This window comes from Blastomyces gilchristii (assembly GCF_000003855.2).
Source record: "Blastomyces gilchristii SLH14081 genomic scaffold supercont1.33, whole genome shotgun sequence".
NCBI lineage: Eukaryota > Fungi > Ascomycota > Eurotiomycetes > Onygenales > Ajellomycetaceae > Blastomyces > Blastomyces gilchristii.
In genome coordinates, this window is record NW_003101650.1 from 313,014 (window position 1) to 334,333 (window position 21,320).

General features: G+C 47.8%; 5 protein-coding genes across 5 annotated transcripts; 3 read left to right on the plus strand and 2 right to left on the minus strand.

The window, feature by feature from the left end:
* Positions 1-837: 837 nt before the first annotated feature.
* On the plus strand, positions 838-6,173 carry BDBG_09036 (PHD finger and BAH domain-containing protein; the record flags this gene model as incomplete). The annotated part of the gene is made up of 3 exons (XM_002620579.1): positions 838-1,615; positions 1,735-2,218; positions 2,318-6,173. The coding sequence occupies 3 exons, from the start codon at positions 838-840 to the stop codon at positions 6,171-6,173; spliced, it is 5,118 nt and encodes a 1,705-aa protein (XP_002620625.1).
* Positions 6,174-7,155: 982 nt separating this feature from the next.
* BDBG_09037 (uncharacterized protein) lies at positions 7,156-8,038 on the minus strand (the record flags this gene model as incomplete). The annotated part of the gene is made up of 3 exons (XM_002620580.2): positions 7,475-8,038; positions 7,340-7,391; positions 7,156-7,268 (listed from the first exon to the last, which is right to left on the minus strand). Exons 1-3 carry the CDS (start codon positions 7,937-7,939, stop codon positions 7,156-7,158), a joined length of 630 nt encoding a protein of 209 aa, XP_002620626.1. The 5' UTR covers positions 7,940-8,038.
* Positions 8,039-10,049: 2,011 nt separating this feature from the next.
* Positions 10,050-10,999, plus strand: BDBG_09038 (uncharacterized protein; the record flags this gene model as incomplete). Its single annotated transcript, XM_002620581.1, has 2 exons — positions 10,050-10,108; positions 10,540-10,999. 2 exons carry the CDS (start codon positions 10,050-10,052, stop codon positions 10,997-10,999), a joined length of 519 nt encoding a protein of 172 aa, XP_002620627.1.
* A 2,584-nt stretch (positions 11,000-13,583) lies between these two features.
* On the minus strand, positions 13,584-15,984 carry BDBG_09040 (uncharacterized protein). The gene is made up of 2 exons (XM_002620583.2): positions 14,447-15,984; positions 13,584-14,357 (listed from the first exon to the last, which is right to left on the minus strand). The coding sequence occupies exons 1-2, from the start codon at positions 14,976-14,978 to the stop codon at positions 13,996-13,998; spliced, it is 894 nt and encodes a 297-aa protein (XP_002620629.1). The 5' UTR covers positions 14,979-15,984; the 3' UTR covers positions 13,584-13,995.
* On the plus strand, positions 15,242-21,320 carry BDBG_09042 (golgi complex component; the record flags this gene model as incomplete). Its single annotated transcript, XM_002620585.2, has 5 exons — positions 15,242-15,279; positions 15,717-15,752; positions 16,321-16,789; positions 16,854-17,280; positions 17,338-21,320. 5 exons carry the CDS (start codon positions 15,242-15,244, stop codon positions 21,318-21,320), a joined length of 4,953 nt encoding a protein of 1,650 aa, XP_002620631.2.

The window sequence follows — 21,320 nt, forward strand, 5'->3', positions numbered from 1 at the left end:
GGGGGGGGGATTTTTGGAAGACCAAGGGGGGGGGCTTTTTGCCCCCCCTTTCGAATAGGTAAAATTTTATTTAGGGTTTTTGTTTTCCCCCCCCAAAAAAAACCCTCCCCCCCCCCCCCCCCCCCCCAGCCGCTAAGCCCGAAATCTTTCCTGCATCTATCTACCTAGCCTAGGTCCCGTTCCCGTTCTCATTTGCCCTCTCTTTCGGTTTCATTTCTTTTTTTTTTTTACTTTTTTTCTTTTTTCTTTTGTTTCTTTTGGACACCAAAACCCCCCCCTTCCCTTCCCTTCCCCTCCCCTCCCCTCTTCATCATCCTGACCCTGATCCCCGAGCCTGTTTCATAGCTGCTCCTGTGCTGCTTCTTTGTATGCTCCTGTGTGTTCCTGGTGTTCCTGGTGTTCTCCGCCCTGCATCCTCCTCCTCTCCATCCTCCCATCCATGAAATAGCCACTGCCATTGCCGCCAAAGTCTGTTTGTCGCAGCTCTACTTTTGCCGTGCGGCCGTCATATCCATGGATACATTCCCACGTCCACTTCAGAACTTTTTCTTTTTTTTTTTTTTTTTGTGTGTGTTCGTTCTCTTGCTGGGTGAACTCCAATCACTATTCTTATCACCACTCTTATTAAACACCACCCACCACACTACACTACAACACGCACCACACCACCATCACCATCCATTCCATCATCGTTTCCGCCACTAATACTCACACCCGCCAATCTTAACCTTAACTAACCTCCACTCTACCCAACAGTCCCCCCCCCCCCCCCCAAAATTGCTGTGGATGTATCACTACGCCAAGCGGTTTTCGCCAGGTTGCGCCTGATTTTTCACAATGTCCTCGTCGCAGTCGGCCGCTGCGACTCCGGACAGGAACCGTTCCCCCTCCACCAAGGCCTCCGACCAGTTGTCTACCGAAAATGCTTCTTCGCGAAACGGGATCGTTGACTCGACAGCTCCCAAATCTAACCCGGTCGTAAATGGTCTGCAGTCCCAGCCAATGACGGCCACTACATCTTCTGCGTCCTCTCCAACCTCAGACACGGTACCCCAGAACATCACCACTCCCTCAGCGACTGGCGCCGTTCCCTATGGTACTCGTTCTAGAAATCGAGTTGGTGGCGCTCGACCGAACTATGCGGAGGATCGCGACATTGATGCTGATTACGAACTTGTTGCTTCAATGTCGCGGTCTGGCGGTTCCAAGAGAGCCTCCAACGCAAACCACGGCGCCACATCCCCAAGCACAGACAATGACAAGGCGACCGGGATAAGCACGCGAAGACAGGCGACTACGAATAATAGCTCGAGTTCTGCTCCGCAAACGAAAGAACCTATCCCCGGAACGTCGTCATTTTCTGCCAATCTCAGTAGCAATAGTTCCACAGCGTCAAAGAAACGAAAACAGCCGGGCTCACACCAATCTACTCCTGCTTCCTCCACGCCAAACACCATCTCCCTCTCATCCACCAAGAAATTCATCGCGCCCGCAAACACATCGCCCGAATACCAGAAAGCGCATGGGCAGAACATGTTGACCTTCAATAATTGTAAGGCATATTTACACCAGGGAAAGCTGAAAGCAGACGATGGCACTATTCTTAGTCTAAATGGTAAGTAAGCTTGCGATATGACGCCTTACATCCTTAATATGCGAATTATAGTAAATTTCTTTTCCCCACTTATTTGCCGTGACTATCTAACTTGGTCTTCTCTAATCCCTCCGTGCTAGACCATGTGTATCTGGTCTGCGAGCCGCCCGGCGAACCCTACTACCTTGCTCGCATTATGGAATTCCTGCCGTCCAAAGATAACCCTGACGGACCCATCGAGAGCATAAGGGTCAATTGGTACTATCGCCCTCGCGACATCCATCGCAACGTTTCCGATCCGCGCGTCGTCTTTGCTTCAATGCACTCCGATACATGTCCATTGTCATCACTTCGCGGTAAATGCCATATCAAACACCAGTCAGAAATCACAAATATGGATGACTACAGAAAATCCAAGGATTGCTTTTGGTTTGAGAAGATGTATGATCGCTACATCCAGCGATATTATGACGTTATCCCAACGAGTAAGGTCATAAATGTACCACAACATGTCAAGAAAGTTTTGGATGAGCGGTGGAAGTACGTGTTGGTTGAGGTAGGCCGGAGAAAGGATTTGACCAGTGCAGTTAAAACCTGCAAAAAGTGTAGTTTGTATGCCGCAAAGTATGTAGCCAGAAATCCCTTCTCACTTATTATTATTATTATTATTATTTTTGTTTTATTATTATCCTACTTTGGCCGGCTCACTAATACGATTACTAGTACGGATTCTGTGGATTGTGCTGTTTGTCATAGTACATATCACATGTACTGTGTTCGGCCTGTGCTGCAAAAGAAACCAGCGCGCGGGTTCGCTTGGGCTTGCGCCGCATGCAGTCGCGCCCAAGAACGAAAGCTGGAGGCAAGGAACACCCCCATTATTGGAGAAGTGTCGGCCGAGACTGAAGTAGAGCCCTGTGAGGAGGAAGAAGAAGATCCCACCGCTCTAGCGGAAGCCACGCAACGAAGCACACCTGCTCTCCCGGATGTAGTTCGACCTGCCACCAGTGAGCAGATTGCCCAGGCAAAGCTATGGCCTTTTAGGTATTTGGGAATACATTGTCGAGTGGAAGACGCTTTGGACTATGACGACAGGATATATCCCCGAGCAAGCTCTCGAATAGGGCCCCGCCACCAAGCGAACGTTATCCCATGGTATGGCCACCCAGTTCAATATGTCAAAGCTCCCGAACCGAAAAAGAGGAACGTCAAGTCTGCCAATAAGAAGGATCTTAAGCTTTCCAGGGAAGCTGTTGCTGCGATGGAAGCTGAGAAAGCTGAACGAGCTAAGCGACCGAAGTGGGTCCAAGATGAACCTGTGGGCTATATTCCTCGCGGAGAAGACGCGCCAGTTACTGTGAACGGCAAACAGATCCGCACCGCAGAGCTGCTTGTTAAGATGCCTGACGCTTCGCAACTTCCCTCTCGCGGTGAAGATGACGCTCCAGGGTCTTCCATAAGTGATGCAGATCGCGAGAAATTCATCGACGAGTATATGGCCAAAGCCAAAGAGATCGCCCCTTCTCTCAAAGTTGAGAGATATTCTACAAATTTCCTGGACAAGGCACTCGAGCTTCTTTACGCAGAGAATTTTAATGTGCAAGCTGCACTGACAAGACTAAAACAAGTCAACAAGTATGCAGATCTCAAGGAGCCACATCTCCGCCCAGAAGAGGTTAAGGCGTTTGAAAGCGGGGTAGCTTTATACGGGTCCGAGCTCCGGAATGTGACAAAACATGTCGGGACTGTCCCACATCGTCACATTGTTCGATATTACTACATGTGGAAAAAGACTCCGAAAGGTCGTCAAATTTGGGGCAATTTCGACGGGCGAAGGGGGAGGAAAGCAGCGAAACAAGCGGATAGTGCGGTAAAACTGGTTGACGACGTCGCAGATGATTATGACGATTCGGCATTTGATAATGACAAGGCAAAGGACAAAAAAAGGGGTTTTACATGCAAATTCTGTTCGACGAGGTCGTCAAGACAATGGAGGCGGGCTCCTGGAACTCCTCCTGGTACTGCCGTTTCAACAGACCCGAAACGAGACAAAGCAGTTCAAAGTCTCACTGTTGCGATTTGTCAACGATGTGCTACTCTCTGGAGAAAGTATGGTATCCAGTGGGAAGATGCTGACGAAGTTGTGAAGAAGATTGGTCAAGGGGGAAACAAGTCATGGCGCCGGCGCTATGAGGAGGAGCTACTCATTCAGCTTCTCACCTCGTCTGAGACTGATGTCAAAATCAATAGCACTACTGCAACAATAGCCACCTCGTTAGGAATTTCCCTCACAGCCGAAGTGGTTGCACCACCCCCTCCGTCGGAACCACCTAAGAAGAAGGTCAAGTCATCGGATCAGAATGGTTCCGCTCCTGGAACTAGTACCCCAGCCGAACCCGCTCCTGCTCCGAGAAAGAAGGTGGTTGATAAGCCCGCTGAGCCCCCTCCAATTGCCCCAGAGCCACCTAGGGTGAAAACTCTTCCATGTGCAGTATGCGACAAAATGGATCCCATGGGCGATCAGCATCTGTCCTGTCGCGACTGCCGTTTGACTGTTCATCGAGCCTGCTATGGTGTAAGCCCTTCATGGAACTCGTCAAAATGGTTCTGCGATATGTGCTCGAATGACAGGAACCCCGCGATTTCAACGTCGTATGAATGCGTTTTATGCCCAGTTACGTATACTGAGCATGAGTTGATGGAGCCGCCCAAGGTTTCGCACAAGAAGAAAACAGACCGGGAGCGTGAAAAGGAGCGTCTGGAGAAAGAAATGGTTGCCGAGGCTAGCAAGCTCTATAAAATACGGCAAAAGGAGGCTGGAAAACCAACGGGTCCGCGCGAGCCGCTCAAAAGAACTGCGGGTAACAATTGGGTTCATGTTACCTGTGCAGTCTGGGTGCCTGAAATCAAATTTGGAAATGCAAAGGAGCTGGAACCTGCTGAAGGGTTTGGGCTGATCCCTGCTGAAAGGTTCCAAGATAATTGCAAAATCTGCAAGACGCGACACGGCGCCTGCGTTTCCTGCCATAACACGACTTGCAATGCACGGTTTCATGTGGGATGTGCTCGTCAAGCGGGTTACACTTTCGGTTTCGACATTACCCCAGTCAAGAGCACCCGAAGGGATACTGTCAACACGATGAAATTGGGCGACGAGGTGGGTGCGGCTACGCCTGCTATTTGGTGTCCTCAGCATCCGATTTCCACTATTGTCCATGAAATGAGCGAGCCTAGTGAGGTTGAGGGGTTGAATGCGCTACAACTCTATTGCCGGACTTCCAAGCAAGCCGACCTCACACTCACGGGTACTGTCCGGAAAGCTGCGCATGTCCAACAATCCGTTGGAGTGTCGATTCAGAATGGTTTCCACCCGCCTAACCGACGAGTTTCCGTCAATGGAACTACCCCACACCACAACAGCAAGGATAACAGCCATGTCGCTTCAAGGCTGTCAACAGAACCCATCCATGGAAGCAGCTCCACTGGTCTGGTCAATGGCGATGCTGTAAACTCCGACCACAACAAAAAGTGTTTCAATTGCAATTCAACGTTCAGCCCGAAGTGGTGGACGGTCGAGTCGTCTTTGGAATTCTCCGCGGCTAGGGGTGAAAATCGCCTTATGATGAACGGTGTTGCCCCGAAGGATGGTCCTGGTTCGGCGTATTCCCACGCAACCCCAACCGCCAGCTCGCCTTTTCAAGCACCATCTGGTCATGTGGAAAAGTTGCCGCCCATTCCTATGATCAATGGGGATGTCCTTATGGTGGACGCAGACCGCCAAATTCCATCTACCCAAGACGCTCCACGAAGTTTCCCAAGACCTAGAGCACTACACGAATGCCATAAATGCCACGTTAGGAAGCAATCGATATCACCGGTGGAGTCAGAAGTTCGTCCTTCCCCATACAGCGCTAAGCGGGATCCGAGCCTACCTGCTGCCCGTATTTCTGAGTTCCCTCACCACCAGTATTCGCCATCACCACACGCCCACCCGACACCGCACCCCCCAACTCTACCTATGCCTCCAATCGTACAGATGCACAGCCACGGCACTCCAGATTGGCGTCCGGAGTACGAACAACGGCCAGGAGATTATGGGCCACAGCTCATGCGCAATGGCATGCCGCCCGGTGGTCCTCCACCCAGCGGCCTTCAACCACTTGGACCACGAAATTTCCATGCCGGCCCTCCCCCCCAACCTCCGCAACATTTGAACGGCTACCACCCTTCGCTCCCACCCCACCACCAAGGTCATCCGCACGCCCCTCCTCCGCAACAGCACTATGGAAACGGCGTTCCACCTCCACCTCCGCATTCATACTCCGCTCACCAGAGTCCATATGGCCCGGTCCCCTTACCGCACCAAATGTGCATGGCCTCCACAACCCCACCAGCCAACTCCCTCCGCCCCCTCAAATCGGCCGTACAACGCAGCCGCCCCTTAACAACCCCACTTCACCGACCCCCTTATTTCTCTCCGCCACATACATTAAACACCCTCCCTGCCAAATTCTCGCATGTTCTCAGTCGACCGGCCCATTGCACCAGGCCATCAGTCGCCCTCATCGACGCGCCATAGCCTTGACTCACCGCGCCCGGCCACCCCTGCAGCTGGAGATGAAAACATTTCACCATCGGCCAATGGATCTGCGAGGCCTAGTAGTTCCGGACGTTTTCATAACACGAATGTACCAACGAGCGGAGCTGGATCTGGGGCTAGCGCGAGCCCGTCGCTGAAGAACCTACTATCATAATAATGTTATCAGACTCGTTCGTGTGTCTCTGTATGTGATATGCATTTGGGTTAAAATTCCCTATTATTCCTCTTATTTTATTCCATTTATTGCATGGTGTTAACTCGCTAGGCATTATTTGCCCCCCCCCCCCCCTCCTTTTTTTTTTTTTTTTCTTTCCTTCCTCTACTTTGGGTTTTTAGGAATAATCAACTCTCTTCTTTCTAGTGGCTTATACTTATGTCTGAGCGAGCCACACTTGTAATGTGGACAGCAAAATAATCTTCTCATTACGTTAACCTTCCTTCCCTTCTCTAAGGAGGAGGACAGGCAATTTTATTTTTTCCCTTCTTTTTTCCTTTTTCTGTTTTAAGGTGTTATCTTGGTCTAGCTGGATATAATGGGGGGATGGATATCATAGATTTGTTATCATTATGAGTAGTAAGTATTTGGAAAGAGATGATTTCCTGCTTTTCTCTTCTTCTCTTTTCTTTTCTTCTCTTCCCTCCTCTTTTCTGCTTGTGGTGGGTTTGGTGGCCAGGACGATGGATGGTTGATACTTAATCCACTTTTGCTCTTCTGCTCTCTTTTTTCACATTTCTTCCTTCTGTTCTGTATTACCTCTGGGTGTGTTAGTGCTAATAACGGAATAGAAGTCAGGGAAAATAAACAATTAAAGCTTGAGAATAAATAAGCTTTATGCTATATAAACCAAGCAAGCAACCCCCCCTTCTTCTCATCTCCTTCTCCGTGAACCTTTTACGATATACAGAGAACTAAGTCTCTCGAACCCCTCGGTCCCCTGTTTAATATATATATATGTCCCCCTCAGCAAGTCCCCAGCATATCCATCAACGCTTGCTTTTCAGGATCGGTGATTGTCAAATTGTAGGCGGATTTGACTTTGACCCACATGCAGGCGTATGTGCAGTGGTAGGTCGCTGGGGTTGGGTTAGCATGGTTAAAAGGAGGAGGAGGGGAGGGCTCGCGGTGTGAGTGAAAGCAAACTTACGAAGAGGGGGTTTCCATTTATCTGGTCCTTTGTCGCCCTTTTCTTTGTTGACCTGTTGGTTTTGCAGGGTTAGAAGGGTCAATAATTCCCTCCCCCCCTCAAAAAAAAAAAAAAAAAAAAAAAAAAAAAACCAACCTTGCCCTGAACAGAAATCAACTGCGGATTCTCCATATCATTCGCAAAGTCCCGCCTCCGCTCCCTCGTCCACCCCGACGCCCCGCTCTTCCACGCATCACTAAGCGGCACCACATGGTCGATGTCCACATTGCTGGAGCTCGTCAACGTCACGCCGTCATAGGTACTATACCACGACCCCGATTTTGGGGAGCAGTTCTTGCCGACTGTTACGTTCATGCCGTCGCGCTTTAACACCGTCTCGCGGGTGTTGCAGGGGCCATTGATGGTGATCCAGTGCGGAAATTTAGTGCGGCTGTAGCCAGTCTGGGGCCCCTGCGGGGAGACGACCATTAACTCGAGGAGGCGGCTGGCTTCAGGTGGGCTGGGGATGTTGGGGGGATCGCGTTTATGGAGGGGGATGGTGGAGGATGTGGTGAGGGCTGTGAGGGCTGCGAGAAGGAGGAAGACAGTGTGAGGGACCATCTTGACTTTTTTCTTATTGTTGTTGGTGGTGGTGGTGGGGTGATTTACTACTACTGTCTACTATGGAGGAATAGGGGGAAGGAAAAAAAGGGGGGAGAGCGAGGAGGCAGGGGATGGTTTTGTCTTTTATATGTTTCTACATCTATACCCAATAATTCTTGCGCGGGATGGAGAGGGGGTTAGTTCCTTGGGGAATGTCGATATACCCCGATATACTCCTCATGGCATGCATGGTATGGCATTGTTCCCGTGCAAGGCCTATCTCACTCAGGCTGTCTCAGCAAGCTCAGTTGCTGCTGGGAAAATATTGCGGTGTTACTTTTACCTACGCTGTAGTTAAGTTAACACTGAAACGATGATTAGTCAGTCTAGTATCAAATAGGTAGTTAATAAGCCAAATTAACTTGGGAACATTCTTAATTTATCCTATGCATTGTCAGAGAAGAAACAATTCCTGTTTATTAGTAACATGAGAATGAATTTGCTCTATACTCGATCTTGGAGTAACTTCCTTTGAGTAACTTAGTAGACTTGGCTGCTGGAACCAGGTATTTTCATGTTTCGTCTCATTTGATCTTGGGTCCCATACATTCCTTAGAATGATTGTCACCAAAACCTATCTATCATTAGACAGATTTTATCTTGGTTCGTCCGGAGTAACTAGCTCGCATAAAGCCCACTTTTTAAAATTTGCTGGGGCTCTCATTGTAACGGTACCTAGTCCCCAGGGTCAGGTGCAGGCGAGTCACCGCTATAAGAATTGGCAAGGAACCAGGCCAGTCGTTGTTATATAAGTCTTTTCGGCCTAGGTGGTAAGAGACTTGGTGGCAGCTCGTAACTATGAGTCGAGACACTCATGATAGCTTCTGTATGAGCTTCATAATCTTCATGTAAGTTGCACGTAATTGAAATAAATGAGTTGATGCAGCTGTACTTTTTTACACATATGTAAATTTCATTAATGACTCTCATAGAGTCAAGAATATCTAGTGAATTATTAAAGTATACTTATATCTGTTCATAATGCACTAAGATTTGAGTTTACCAGCTCTTCAGATAGTGCAATTTAATAATTATATAGTGACTAGAAAACTTATCTTAATGTATCTTGAGGAAGTAGCTGTAGAATTTTATATAAGTTATATCAAAAAGTTGAAACACTCTTTTTTAAAATACGAAATTTTCTTGATTTCAAGAAGAAAAAAGTGTTAAATATTGATCCATTTAATATAAAAATTATATATATTTTTATTCTTCCTCTCTTTAACTACAATCTCTGATTATTCAGAAATCTCAAAGATGTATAATAATTGAAATTTGAAATTGAGTAAAATACCAATTTTTGAAAAATCTCAAAATCTTCTAAAATATAAATCATTTCTTCTCAGACTGGTTAGAATTGTTTCTGAGCATATAATCTTACTGAAATAGTCTTGATGTCATGCTGAATTTACTTGAATTTACTACAATCAAGTAGAACAGAATCTAAGTCTGCTATGATAAGTAGAGAGAGATTTAGAAATCAAATTTATCTGCTCAACTTGATTGTACGCTCTTCTATAGATATTGTTACTGGATGTTTCTAGATAATGGAAAAACTTTCAACCAAACAACAAGCTAAGTAGCAGTTTGAAACTAAGAACACTAATCTAACTTGGTTAGATCTCGGAGATCTTGACCTTCTTATTTGTGCCCACCACCGCGAAGCTTCCACTAGCAGAGGCTTAACTTAAACCAACCGAACTTTCTCCCACGCGGCGTACAGCGTGAACCTCCCTAATGCAAGCCCACGTTCTGTAGAGGGAGATCTGGCGGGGCAGAAGAAGATCAACAAAAGAAATAAAGAAAAGAAAAGAAAGCGGGAAGAAAAAGAACCCACGGCTCATTTTTCTTTGTTAGCCAGTCAACTTACTAGTAACTCACTAGGTAATGTAACTACAGAACGGAGTAACTATGTGTAACTAACTAACTTGATTGTTCACTGCTGGCCCCGTCTGAAGACTGCTCACAGCTACGCTAATAGGTGAATGCAAAGAGCATGTGCGGTGTGTGTCTGCTTGATATTGCCATCCTGTTAGAGATCCCGAGTTCGCGGCCTCTTCATCCTACCATGAGCTCTAAGTCGGCCCACGCCAGGGTTATTTGGAACGGCGTGGACAGTTTCAGGGTGTTGGTTGGTGGGAGTTATCTCAGGCGGTGCAGGTGGTGAAGCACACGGCAATAATTGGCTGTCCCCTGCACTGAGAAACGAATCATCATCAACGTTGGATTGGGTGGGCAGAGTCCTCCGTGCGCACTTCTCATCTATTCACGGAGCTGGTTGGATTTCCATTTCGATTTGAGATAGTTATCCCGGACCTGTCTGGATATTTGATATTCTTGGTGGTTGAAGGTTGTTGATGTGTCCCCATCCATCCTATCCCAGTTAATTACCTAAATATCAAAGCCTCATCTCCACAACAGCTCTATCAGAAATTTCTCGTCGCGCGCGGGTTGCCTCCGATAACGGAGAAGAAAAGAGAAGCCACCACAGTGCAAAGACCAAACCATCAGGACGGGAAATAAAGACGTATTCATGAGCATTAAGCCCGAACACATAGATATCATCGCGACCCGCGCCAAGAACCACGAGTACCGCCGCTACCTCTTGCCGTTGAGCGGCCGCCGCATCTGTCTGGTTCTACACCACCCACCCGCCCCATCTCGCGCATTGAGTATGTCGCACACATCTCTCGCGGCAAGGTGCCCTGCCAAGTCCCGGAGGATGGCGGAATTGGCAATGCAGACTTCAATGCGGGCAAAAAGGTCTCGAAATACGCCTACGAAATCCTGGATCTGTGGAGGCTGAAGCAACCCATCAGTCTGAAGCTGGCTATCTCGAATGGCCTTCTAAAGGGTCCGCCGCAGAAGTATTGTTGTGTACCCCTCGCGCTCCTGGAGAGCTGTCCGATGGACACACAGGAGCATATAATCTCGAGGGCGCCGCAAGAGACCCCTGTGGAAGGAGAGATGAAGGACTATGTTCTCCCGGAGGAATCCAAAGAAGCGCCCAGCTCCTAAAATCACCAGATTATTCAGCTATTCGGGCGTGAAAGGCCAAGGCTAGAGGATTAATGGACTTTATGGGCTGATGGCCGGATCAACCATGTCCCAATCCGATGTTTGTTGAATTCGTCACAGGATAGAGACAAGTACGTTTTAAACACGTCACGCATGCATTTTAATGAAGGATATGGATCGAATTAATATCTAATACGTCGCTAAGCTTAATTGGTCGCTTCGACTAGCTGCATCCCCCGAGATAGCGGTTGCTTATCGATATAATCAATGGAATAGTTCCTAAAGAGCTTTTTTGGCTCCTCCATCCAACCGCGGACTTCCTCCCAGAGTACATTAAGTGCGCCGCGCCTTCGGTATTCATAAACGTGTCCGCATCCAAAATGTACCTACGACCAGCATCGCATAAATACTTATATCACCTTTCCTAACGTACAAACTCTTCGAGAGCTTACCTCCGTACGAGTCCAGAACTAGGGGAGAATAAACAAATAATCGGAGCTTTCCAGGACACTCGAGGAGCCGCCAAGTAAACTGTTCTTGGTAGGATCCTGCGTAGTCCGATCCGGTCCACATGATCCAGGACTTGTCTGGATCTTGACTGCAGATCTGAACGTCTTAGACTGCGCAGAGCCGTCTTGAATTCGATAGATCTGAAGAGGAGGTCTTGGAGGATAACGTTGTTGTGTATGTTGATCTATCCAGTAATCACCAACAGGAGGTTATATCACGTGATGTGCTCCAATGTGAGAGAGGTTGAACGTGGTTGGTTGTTGTTATCTAACTAACTAGCAGCTAACTAGTGGAAGCTAAATTATGTGTGTGGGTCACGTGGGTTAGGGTTTGTGTAGTAGCTCCATGTTGGGGGTCCCGGGGGTTGATCGGCCCTTCTACCAGCAGTGCGCTGGTGGTGACTGAGCTCTTTTGCCAGTAGCCTACACCTCAGACGCTGCGCAGAAGATGTTGGCCGTTACGGCCGTTGCGGCTATTGGCTTTGGCGATCTCCCCAGATCACGTGACCAACCACTATATTAAGCTCTTTGTAGATAGATCTATCAATACAACCTTCAACTATCCTACAGAAGAATTCTCCAAAGCTAATCCCAAATAGACAATAAGCTAAACCAAATTGATCAAAACTAAAGTTACCAAATCTATTCCTCTGGCGATGGGTCTGAGTCCGCTGAGATAAGCAAACGCCGTGCTTGCCCTGGCGGACATGATGCTCGAATAACCAGCTTGTCTCTATCTGGGGACAATATGCGGACCGAGAACTTCATGCTGGGCCACGATAGTGCGGAGTACGGGAAATGCAACATTTGAGAGCCAGAGATATCCGACAGCCGGTCTAGCATCTTCACAAAGGGCGTTTTTGTTGCCTCAAAATCACCCGTGTGCCGGAGACTCTTTTGATATACGATTCCATTGATATCTATTCTCCTGCCCCGGAGACGGAGCGCTATCAACCTGCACGAATTTGGCCCTCACTTCACGCTTCAATTTCTTCTGTAGGGTAGTAGCAACGGTGAATCCCACAGCGAAGGTGGTTATGTTGCCGATGTGTGGACTTCAGTTTGACTGGGCGCCAATGTGGACAGCGATAGTTGGGCGGGAGCATTGGTCGTTCAGATATTTGATCAGGTGCTTCTTGAAATAATAATATGATCCGGCACCTAGTGGATGATGAGCCTCTCCATCGTGACGTATCATCTGGAACAACGAATGGTGTATGATTGGATGTGTATATGTATTTATCGTGAAGAATGTGAGAGGAGGAGAAGGATGAATTAGGAAGCTCTCCAATCAGCCCGAAAATATGAAAATATGAAAATATAGCCGCGCCTAACACTTCTTCCCAGTCACTTCCATCTCCCTAAAATAAACAAACTCAGGCACGAAGAGAAGTGGATGGTTCATCCTTTATTATTGATATTACCTTATTTTATCCCTTCCGGAAGCCCGGACCTTTATCTCAGGCAGCTGCTTCGGGCCGCCTACAGCCAAGTTCAGCATCCTGAGACAAGGGCAACTAGCAGGGGGTTAAATACTTCGTTACCTTGAGGGATGCGGCAAGAGATCCTTTCGCGCCAGTGTTGGAGGGGAGGCCGTTTGTATAGAGTAGAACACCAATTAAAATAGCACCCCAACATAGACTTCCTCATTGGTAATCATATAACTTCAGAGGCTATTAAATAAAGTTTTATATCATATCGTGTGATTAAATGCGCGAGGTCGTGGTGAAATCGTTACGTTAAAAAACCATTTAAAATCAATTTGGCCGCACCTAGTGCAGACCATGTCAACCCACGATAATATAACCAATCAATTGCTTGCTTGCTGCAATGACGCGGCGTTGGTCAGAAACGCAGAGCCATGATTGCGTTTGCGAGCTGTTGCATTGGAAGCGATTAATCATTCAAGCAAAGCAGTACAGCACCATTGGTTTCTGTCCGTTGGGCACAACATTGATTTTAGTTTACGGGGTTTTCTGATCGGGGATTGGAGTGCTTGGTTGCTAACTTTCTCTTTAAATTTCTCCAACCAAGCTGGCCGTCTAGTTTGAAGAGTTATGCCAGTTTTATTGAGTTACAGATGCGTTTATAATGGCCTGAAGAGTTGTATACCAAGCATGATTTGGGTACCAAGGAGTGCTTTTAGGGTAGCCAAATATGAATGGCTCGCCGCACAAGGAGTACATCCCTAAAGGTGTGATGAATTTACATGGGTTATTCCTTTGAGGCAACCGGCCAGCATGTCAAACGCGGAGCTAGCATTTTTTAACTAATAATATGAATAAGGACCGGAAAGGGACAACTCAGAATAACCTTGGAAGAATGCCTAGACCGATATCTCCTGTTAACCCAAACATTTGCAACGAGGCTCCGAAGCCGAAAGTAACTTTTACCACTGCAAATCGATGGATATCCGATCCACCAGACACGGAACAGTATAGGAGAAACATAAGAATCAACCAAGACAACCGACAACCACGGGATACCCTAAACTATATTCATCATATCCTGCGCTCGAAGTACATCACCTTGATTGAGAAAGTCAACAAGAACGACGTTAGGCTTGTGACCGTGGATTGATGTGCACAGCTCAACTTGCGCCCCGATACTTCCTTTCCCAGTCGGAGCGTTGGTTCTTGGTGCTGACAACCGGTCAGGAAACAAAACGCCGACCTTTTCTATATCCAGATAGTGGTTCACGATATACATCCTATCGTCCGGGTTCGCGTTAGGTGGGCGATCAATTTTGCACTGCAAAAAGAGCGGATCGGTGGTGTCGAAGGGCGTTTCCCAATAGTATGAGAATTCGTCGAGAATGTAAGGCACCCTCCTCATATCGGCCCCATAATCTATTAAACCACCCACGAGCAAATTAGCACCCTGATGTTTTTTCACCCAAAGTAGTACCGAGGGGTAATGAGACACAACCAATACCAACCTAAGAATACGACAAGGCGTTTGTCAGATTGTATCATCTGTTGTAAAGTTGGCCATTCATCCAGGGGAAGTTTATGCGGAGATGACGAGGGAACAAAGGCATATGGCACAATGCCACTATTCCTGAAAGATTCGTCAAATCGGGAGATGTCCAACCTGTCTCCGTTGGTAATGAGGAGCGTGACCACTTCGTCCGGATTGTCATCGAGCCAACCCTTCACCTTGCGAAGAAATGTATCGAGGCCGCCTGCGTTTTCTAGAAAGCACGAAGTGTGACACATGCGCAATTTGCCTCTCGCATTCAGGTGAGTTTGGCCCTGCAAATACCGTACACCCAGGTTTAATTGGCTGACTACTGATATCTCCTGGTTGTGCTGCGGGAGGAAGCCCACAAACGGTGAGTTATGAGCCCCGACGAACGATAATTCTGAGTAGCGACGGTCACAATAATCCGCGCGTCCATTGCATTCAGTTTGGGCGAATACGCCTAGTGGCAGAAAGAGCGTCAGTAGCGCATGAAAGAGTATGAGCATTTTTGCAGGATACGGTAGCGGGTATTTAGCGAGCGTTCTAATATCCACAGTTTCTCTGCTGGGATGTGTCCTGTAAAGAAACCTCCGCTGGCAATTTCAGTGGAAGTAGCTGTAGGTGAAAACGAGTGTGCGAAATGTATATATGAAGGCTATGTATAGCTATCATATATAGACGCTATAGCTGTAGGCATCCATAACGTACCAGATCAAACATAGAGCACTATCTTCTGAGGAGATAGATAGATGATAGACATGTGCACACCATGGCTAGGAAGGAGCCCATGGTCCAGCAATTGTCATGGTAGGGAAAGGGAATAATACTGCGAGGATTGTCGCTCCTTCAGCACGAACAACGACACACTTTTTATCCGCCGCATCCAACAGCGGCGGCAGCAGCTGTGTTGGGACTGCCTGTCCCTTAAGCTCATAGATATATAGGCCACCCTGATATCATATCAGATCCCATCCGACCGAGGCGGGTTTAACATCATGGACAGTGCGGATATTGTCAATGTTTCCTAAGACCAGCTTTTCCCAATATACTGACGTATAAATTACTTAGCCTCGATCTCGAGGCGGTCACGAACCGCCAGCGCATGAGTTCGAGATGTAGACTAGGATAGCTAGCTGAAGTATCCTTGGGATCGTTGGAGGGAGTGATGTGCACAGAACGAGATAGACCCTGGGGTCCAAGTGGTCCAAGTGGTCCAAGTGGTGCCCGACACATATTTTCAACAGGTTATATCGAGCATCAAGCTATGAGGAATCTGGATAGTATGTACATGTACATTGAAGCATCCATTGATCGAGCTCAGGCCCTTAGGTTTGCAGGGAAAATGCTTACAATAGCGTGGGTGCTTGGCATTGAAGACCCTCAGGGTTTGATTTCGAGTGTTATCTCCCTGATAGCCCAAAATTTGAGTTGTAATCCAACGCATAATCTCTAATTCAGAGATGTGGTAGGTTTTGCGGGAGAGCGGAATGAACGCTGACTGGGAGTTGATTTTGTTGCCGCTGAGGTTGCGGCGGAGATCAGATGATTTGCTGCTGACTGGAAACTTCAAGCTAGATATTTAAATACGTCCGCCACACAATAATAAACACCGGACGCATCTCCGCTAGGACCAGCGACCAACCATTCTCACGACGAACGCTCTGTCGGTTTACTGTCGGTGTGGAGATTGCTTCGGCTTCTTTGAATGACTCTAGTGGCATTCTAAACGGGACTCCTTTTGTTTCCGAACTATACGAGAGGCTACACGAACCGTATCACTGCCCACATTGCCCAGCTACACCCAGTTGCCTAGTTGGACCCCTGCCACGGACGAACTCGATCGCACAGCGCACTGCTAATTTCCCGGAAGCTCCTTATTAGATTGGCGATAACCCGCAACGATTCCACTTCCCGTTCTAAGCCTGGTAGGATTTCTGAAACCATAAAGGCTGGAAGCGATGGTCTTTCGACAACTCGACACATGAGCTCCAGGATTGAGGGGAGTGATGATGGGGCTCGAGAGGATGAACCACAGTTGGAGAATAACGACCATGAACAGCTCCCTGTAGCACCGGATGGGGAGGCCGATAACGAGGGTATGCGGGAGCAATATGAAATAGAGCCTGGCCAGGATGTGTTTCTCGATGATAACCCGCTGTCCGTGGCCGATAGTCGTGATCTTACGGCGGTGGAGTCGGATTCTGCGCTTCAAAACGGATCTGGCGAGACGTCATCGATACATCAACATCTGCGAATCAGGGGAATCGGGAGCGGCGATGATTCTGGGTCAATACCAGATGACTCTCCCTCTGTCCAAGTACGTTGATTTTTGACCTTATTTGTGGAACTTCTGTCCCCAGACCAGGAATTAACATTCATAGGGTTCGATTCTATCTTCGAGAAGTAGTGCTTTTGGCCTCCGTGGTTCCCCATCCAACTTGAGCCCCAGCCCTCATCGGCCGTTCGATCGAAGATTTCAATCCCGTCTTTCGGTTTCGCTTCCGGGCGCCTTGCGGCCACGATCCCCGTCATTAATTGGTCATCATTCGCGAAACTCATCAACTAGTCATATCCCTCCCAGCACCCCAGATTTACCAGAAAGCCCTGCAGCACCGTGGGAAGTAGTTCGATGGACGAAGCTTAGGAAACTTACTGGTCAGGCATTTTCGGAAGTAGGCAAGCGGAACTTTGGCCAACCTACGTGTACTGCAATTTCCACTGCCATTGTCATTGGGACAGCCAAGGGTATGGTAATGGTGTTTGACTACCAGCAGAATCTTAAGGCGATCATTGGGCCTGGAACAAAAGGTATTGTCTTTTAACGCCTACATCTTAAACGATCGCGCAAACTGACTTCGCATTTAGCTGTTGAGTCTGGTCCTGTTACTGCGCTTGCTATCTCCGCTGACCACACTACAATCGCGGTTGGCCATGGTAGTGGCCATATCTTTACGTGGGAGATTTCGAAGCCCGCGCTCCCATTTCTACACATCCCACCAATATCGGCCGGCCAGCTGGGCTCCAAGCGATCCGACGGCCATAGACCAGGGGTAGCGGTTATTCACATGGGTTTTCTGGGAACAAGACACACTGCGCTAGTCTCCGCTGATGACCACGGTATGGCATTTTCACATCTTGCAAGTAGAGGTATGGGAGCAGTTGGCCGAGTTGTGCGAACCACACGTATTTTAGGACGTTACCCCGATACGGTAGTTGTCGGCGGCCGACCTCGAAAACCAAGTTCCGTACTGGCATTTTCTCCCTTACCCCTAGGTAATGTTGAAAAAGCAACGGACTCAATAGGCCTGGTTGCAATGCTCACGCCGTATCTTCTCGTGATTGTATCAACGACCCCCATTGCTCAAACTCAGTATAAAGCTGCTAGGCCGAAGGAGGTTGCTGCCCACAGTGCTCTTACAGCTGCGCTTGCTTGGTTTCCAGCCATAAAGCTGAAGGGGAAAGATTCTGAAGCCTCGAAGACCAAATTAGTCTATTGTTGGTCGAACGTACTTACAGTGTTGGAGGTCTCGGAAGTGAAATCAACTGAACCTGCGGACAAGGACAAACCTCCCGGTTTCGAATTTAAACCGCGAAGTAGATGGAGAGCTGAAGAAGCGATTGTTGCTGTACAGTGGATAAGTCGTTCCGTGCTTGCGGTGATGACAATAACTCAGCAACTGCTAATATTGGAGGACAACACTTTGCGAATGACGGACTCCTTCGACCTCATACATAAGCACATCTATCATGTGGATATATTTTCGAAGCAACTTCATTCTCTGGCTGAGCAGCTGGATGAGGAAGACGAATCGATGCATGGAGTAATTGCGGATGCTTTCTACATGAGCTTTAGAGCATATAAAGGACGACTATTTCTACTAGGCGTCAATGATATGTCAGTCGGCAGCCTATCCAATTGGGCTGACAGGTTACTAGCTCTCATGCAAAGTGGCGACTTCATAGGTGCTATTCGACTTGCAACGTCTTACTATAGAGGCGATACTGAGAAGCTCACCGTGGGGCTCCCAGAAGAGGATGATTTGCGCCATCAATTAGTACAAGAGAAGCTGCTAGAAATGATGTCAGCATCCGTTAGATACGCATTTGGTAGAAACCAGGAAGCACCCAACGAGCGCCTCCAGCCAAGTCAGCTCGAGGAACTTGCTGATTCCTGTATTGCAGCTTGCGACGCCCTGTCTGATTACGAATTTCTATTTAACGAAGTTTATAACTGGTATGAAGAGTGTGGTTCGGAAGGTATATTTTTGGACATCCTTGAGCCCTACATCGTGCAGGGGAGCGTTCGAATCCTACCTCCTACCGCAGTGAAATCATTGATCACCCACTATATAACGAACCATACCGCTACTCGGCTGGAAGAAATAATTTGTTTACTTGATACATCGACCATTGATATTGATCAAGTTACATCGTTGTGCAAGAAATATAATTTATACGACGCATTCATATATGTGTGGACTCGTACGTTTGGTGATTACGTTGGTCCCCTAATTGAGCTTATCCATATGATTCACGGACACACGGGTCCTAATGTCAATGGAAATGCGGATATCGAAGCAAGGGACCACTCACATGCGATGAAAATGTTCCCCTATCTGTCGTATGTGTTGACCGGCAGAATATACCCCACCGGAGAAGACATGCCTGATCTCGAAGCTTCCAAGGCAAAAGCTGGGATTTATGATTTTCTTTTCTCGGGAACTTCTATGACTTCAAGTTCAAAAAAGCCCGCCTCCCAGGACTCCTTTCCCGACCTTCGAAAAATCCTTGAATTCGATACGCCTAGTTTTATGAGTATGCTTAACGAAGCCTTTGAGGATAGCTTCTTAAATGACGCCACTGATCAAGCAAGTAATGGCGCGATAATACTAGCTTCTGGTGATTCCACGGCACATGGCCTATCTATTAACCGCCAATACTTAATCAGTATTTTACTCGAAATTATGGAATCTTCCAACTTTGGCCCAGAGGAGACTATCTATCTTGATATGTTTATTGCCCGAAATCTACCGAAATACCCTCAGTATACTCTGCTATCAGGATCAACCCTCCAACAAGTGCTTGTGAGGTTATGTCACTATCCTAATCCGGAAATGATAGGCGACTGCCAGCTCAGCGCAGAATACCTACTATCAATATATCGCCCGCCCGATATCCAGGCCTTAATTCCCTTGTTAAAGAGAGCCCAATTCTACCGAGTTTTAAAGTCTACTTATAAAGCAGAGAAGCAATTTTCGGATCTTCTGTTAACTTATCTTGAAGATCCAGAAGATCAGCAGTCAATTTTCGGCTGCATCCGTGATTGCCTTCGCCCAAGCTCGAAACTGAGCAAGAAGCAGCGTCGCGATGTGCATGCCGTAGTTAAGGACCGCGCTGCAAAAATCGTCGATATTGATGCGGAAAAAGCTGCTCAAACTGTTCAAGACACAGCCCCCGATTTGCATATAGAGTTTCTCCGCGTCCTAGAAGATGATTCTCCACGGCAATATTTATATCTCAACACCCTATTCGAACCGGAGTGGAAACGGCCGGGCGAGACTGAACTTGCAGCGAAGTTTGGAACTCACCTTGTTGAACGCTATGTTCAACTAATGTGTCAATATAACCCTTCGCATGTCACGGATTTTGTAGATATCCTGAAGATTGGAGATCTCAAACTCGATACGGTACTTCCTTCGATGGAAAGTAGTGGGGCTATCGATGCTGCAATAATCCTACTAGCCCGTCAAGGGGAGGTGCGTGCTGCAATGGACCGGCTAATCAAACACATCGGGACGCTTGAGGCTGGTCTGTCAGGATTATTACAGAATGCAGATGAAAGCCCTGATTCAGCAAGCATGGAAGAAGCGGTCATTGATCTTATCCAGTCCTTGGATAAATATACTCGTGTTGGAATATGGGTCTGTCTACAGCAGTCGAAAGCGTCTAGAAAATCTCGTGGAGGGAACAAATTCAACAAAAGGGGCGCGGCAGTCTTCCAGCTACCGTTATCATTCGAAGAGAATCTCTGGCTTGATCTTATTGAAGCGATCGTCCGTATAGCTCGCAATATGTCGCCTTTGCTGAGGGAAGTTTCGCCAGGCTTCGAGAGGGATACCCTAAGGGAAAAGACTGATAGCACTAAAATCGGGGAGATTTCCTCCTCTTTTCGGGTTCTTGTTCAGCAAGTATTTACTGCTCTGTTGACGAGCACCACAAAATCCGGCGATAGACCTGGTGAAAGAACTGATCTCTCCTTTTTGCGTATTCTGCGAGCTTTCCTCACACGGGTAGCTGCTGCTTCACCTTCTCTTTCAGAGCTTCGTTCTGTAATCGCATCAATATTTTCTGCATACGCTTATGAGGAATCTCTACTTTCCCTCGCCAATTCAATGCTGGACAAGGACCTTTTTGTGCATGTGAACGAAATTACCAAACTCCGTCAACGAGGGTGGAGACCGCGAGGGCAGGTCTGTGAAGTTTGTCGACAGCGAGTATGGGGGCCCGGATCAGGGGCCTGGATTTGGGAAGCGTGGCAAAATAAACAAGACGTTGATGCGAAGCGCGGACAAGCAAGACAGCTCGACATGGCTGGAAATACGAATCTACATTCGTACGGAAAGGGCAAGGAACCAATGTTACGAGACGATGCGAATGTACACACATCGAGCCAAAATACGAACCTGACGACACAGGTGGATGTTAGTGGAAAACTCACACATCCCTTCGGGCCGCAGGAACCCCAGCTACTCGGTCCTGGACAGGACGTTGGACCCCTAATCGTGTTTGGCTGTCGGCATCTATATCACCGACCATGCCTGGTGAACGAGGCAGAGAAACGAGGCTGA

Coding starts and splice junctions, on each gene's coding strand:
- BDBG_09040 (XM_002620583.2), bottom strand. CDS start 14,978: ATGCTCATACTCTTTCATGCGCTACTGACGCTCTTTCTGCCACTAGGC. Junction 14,358..14,446: donor ACGCCTTGTCGTATTCTTAG/GTTGGTATTGGT, acceptor GTGGTTTAATAG/ATTATGGGGCCGATATGAGG.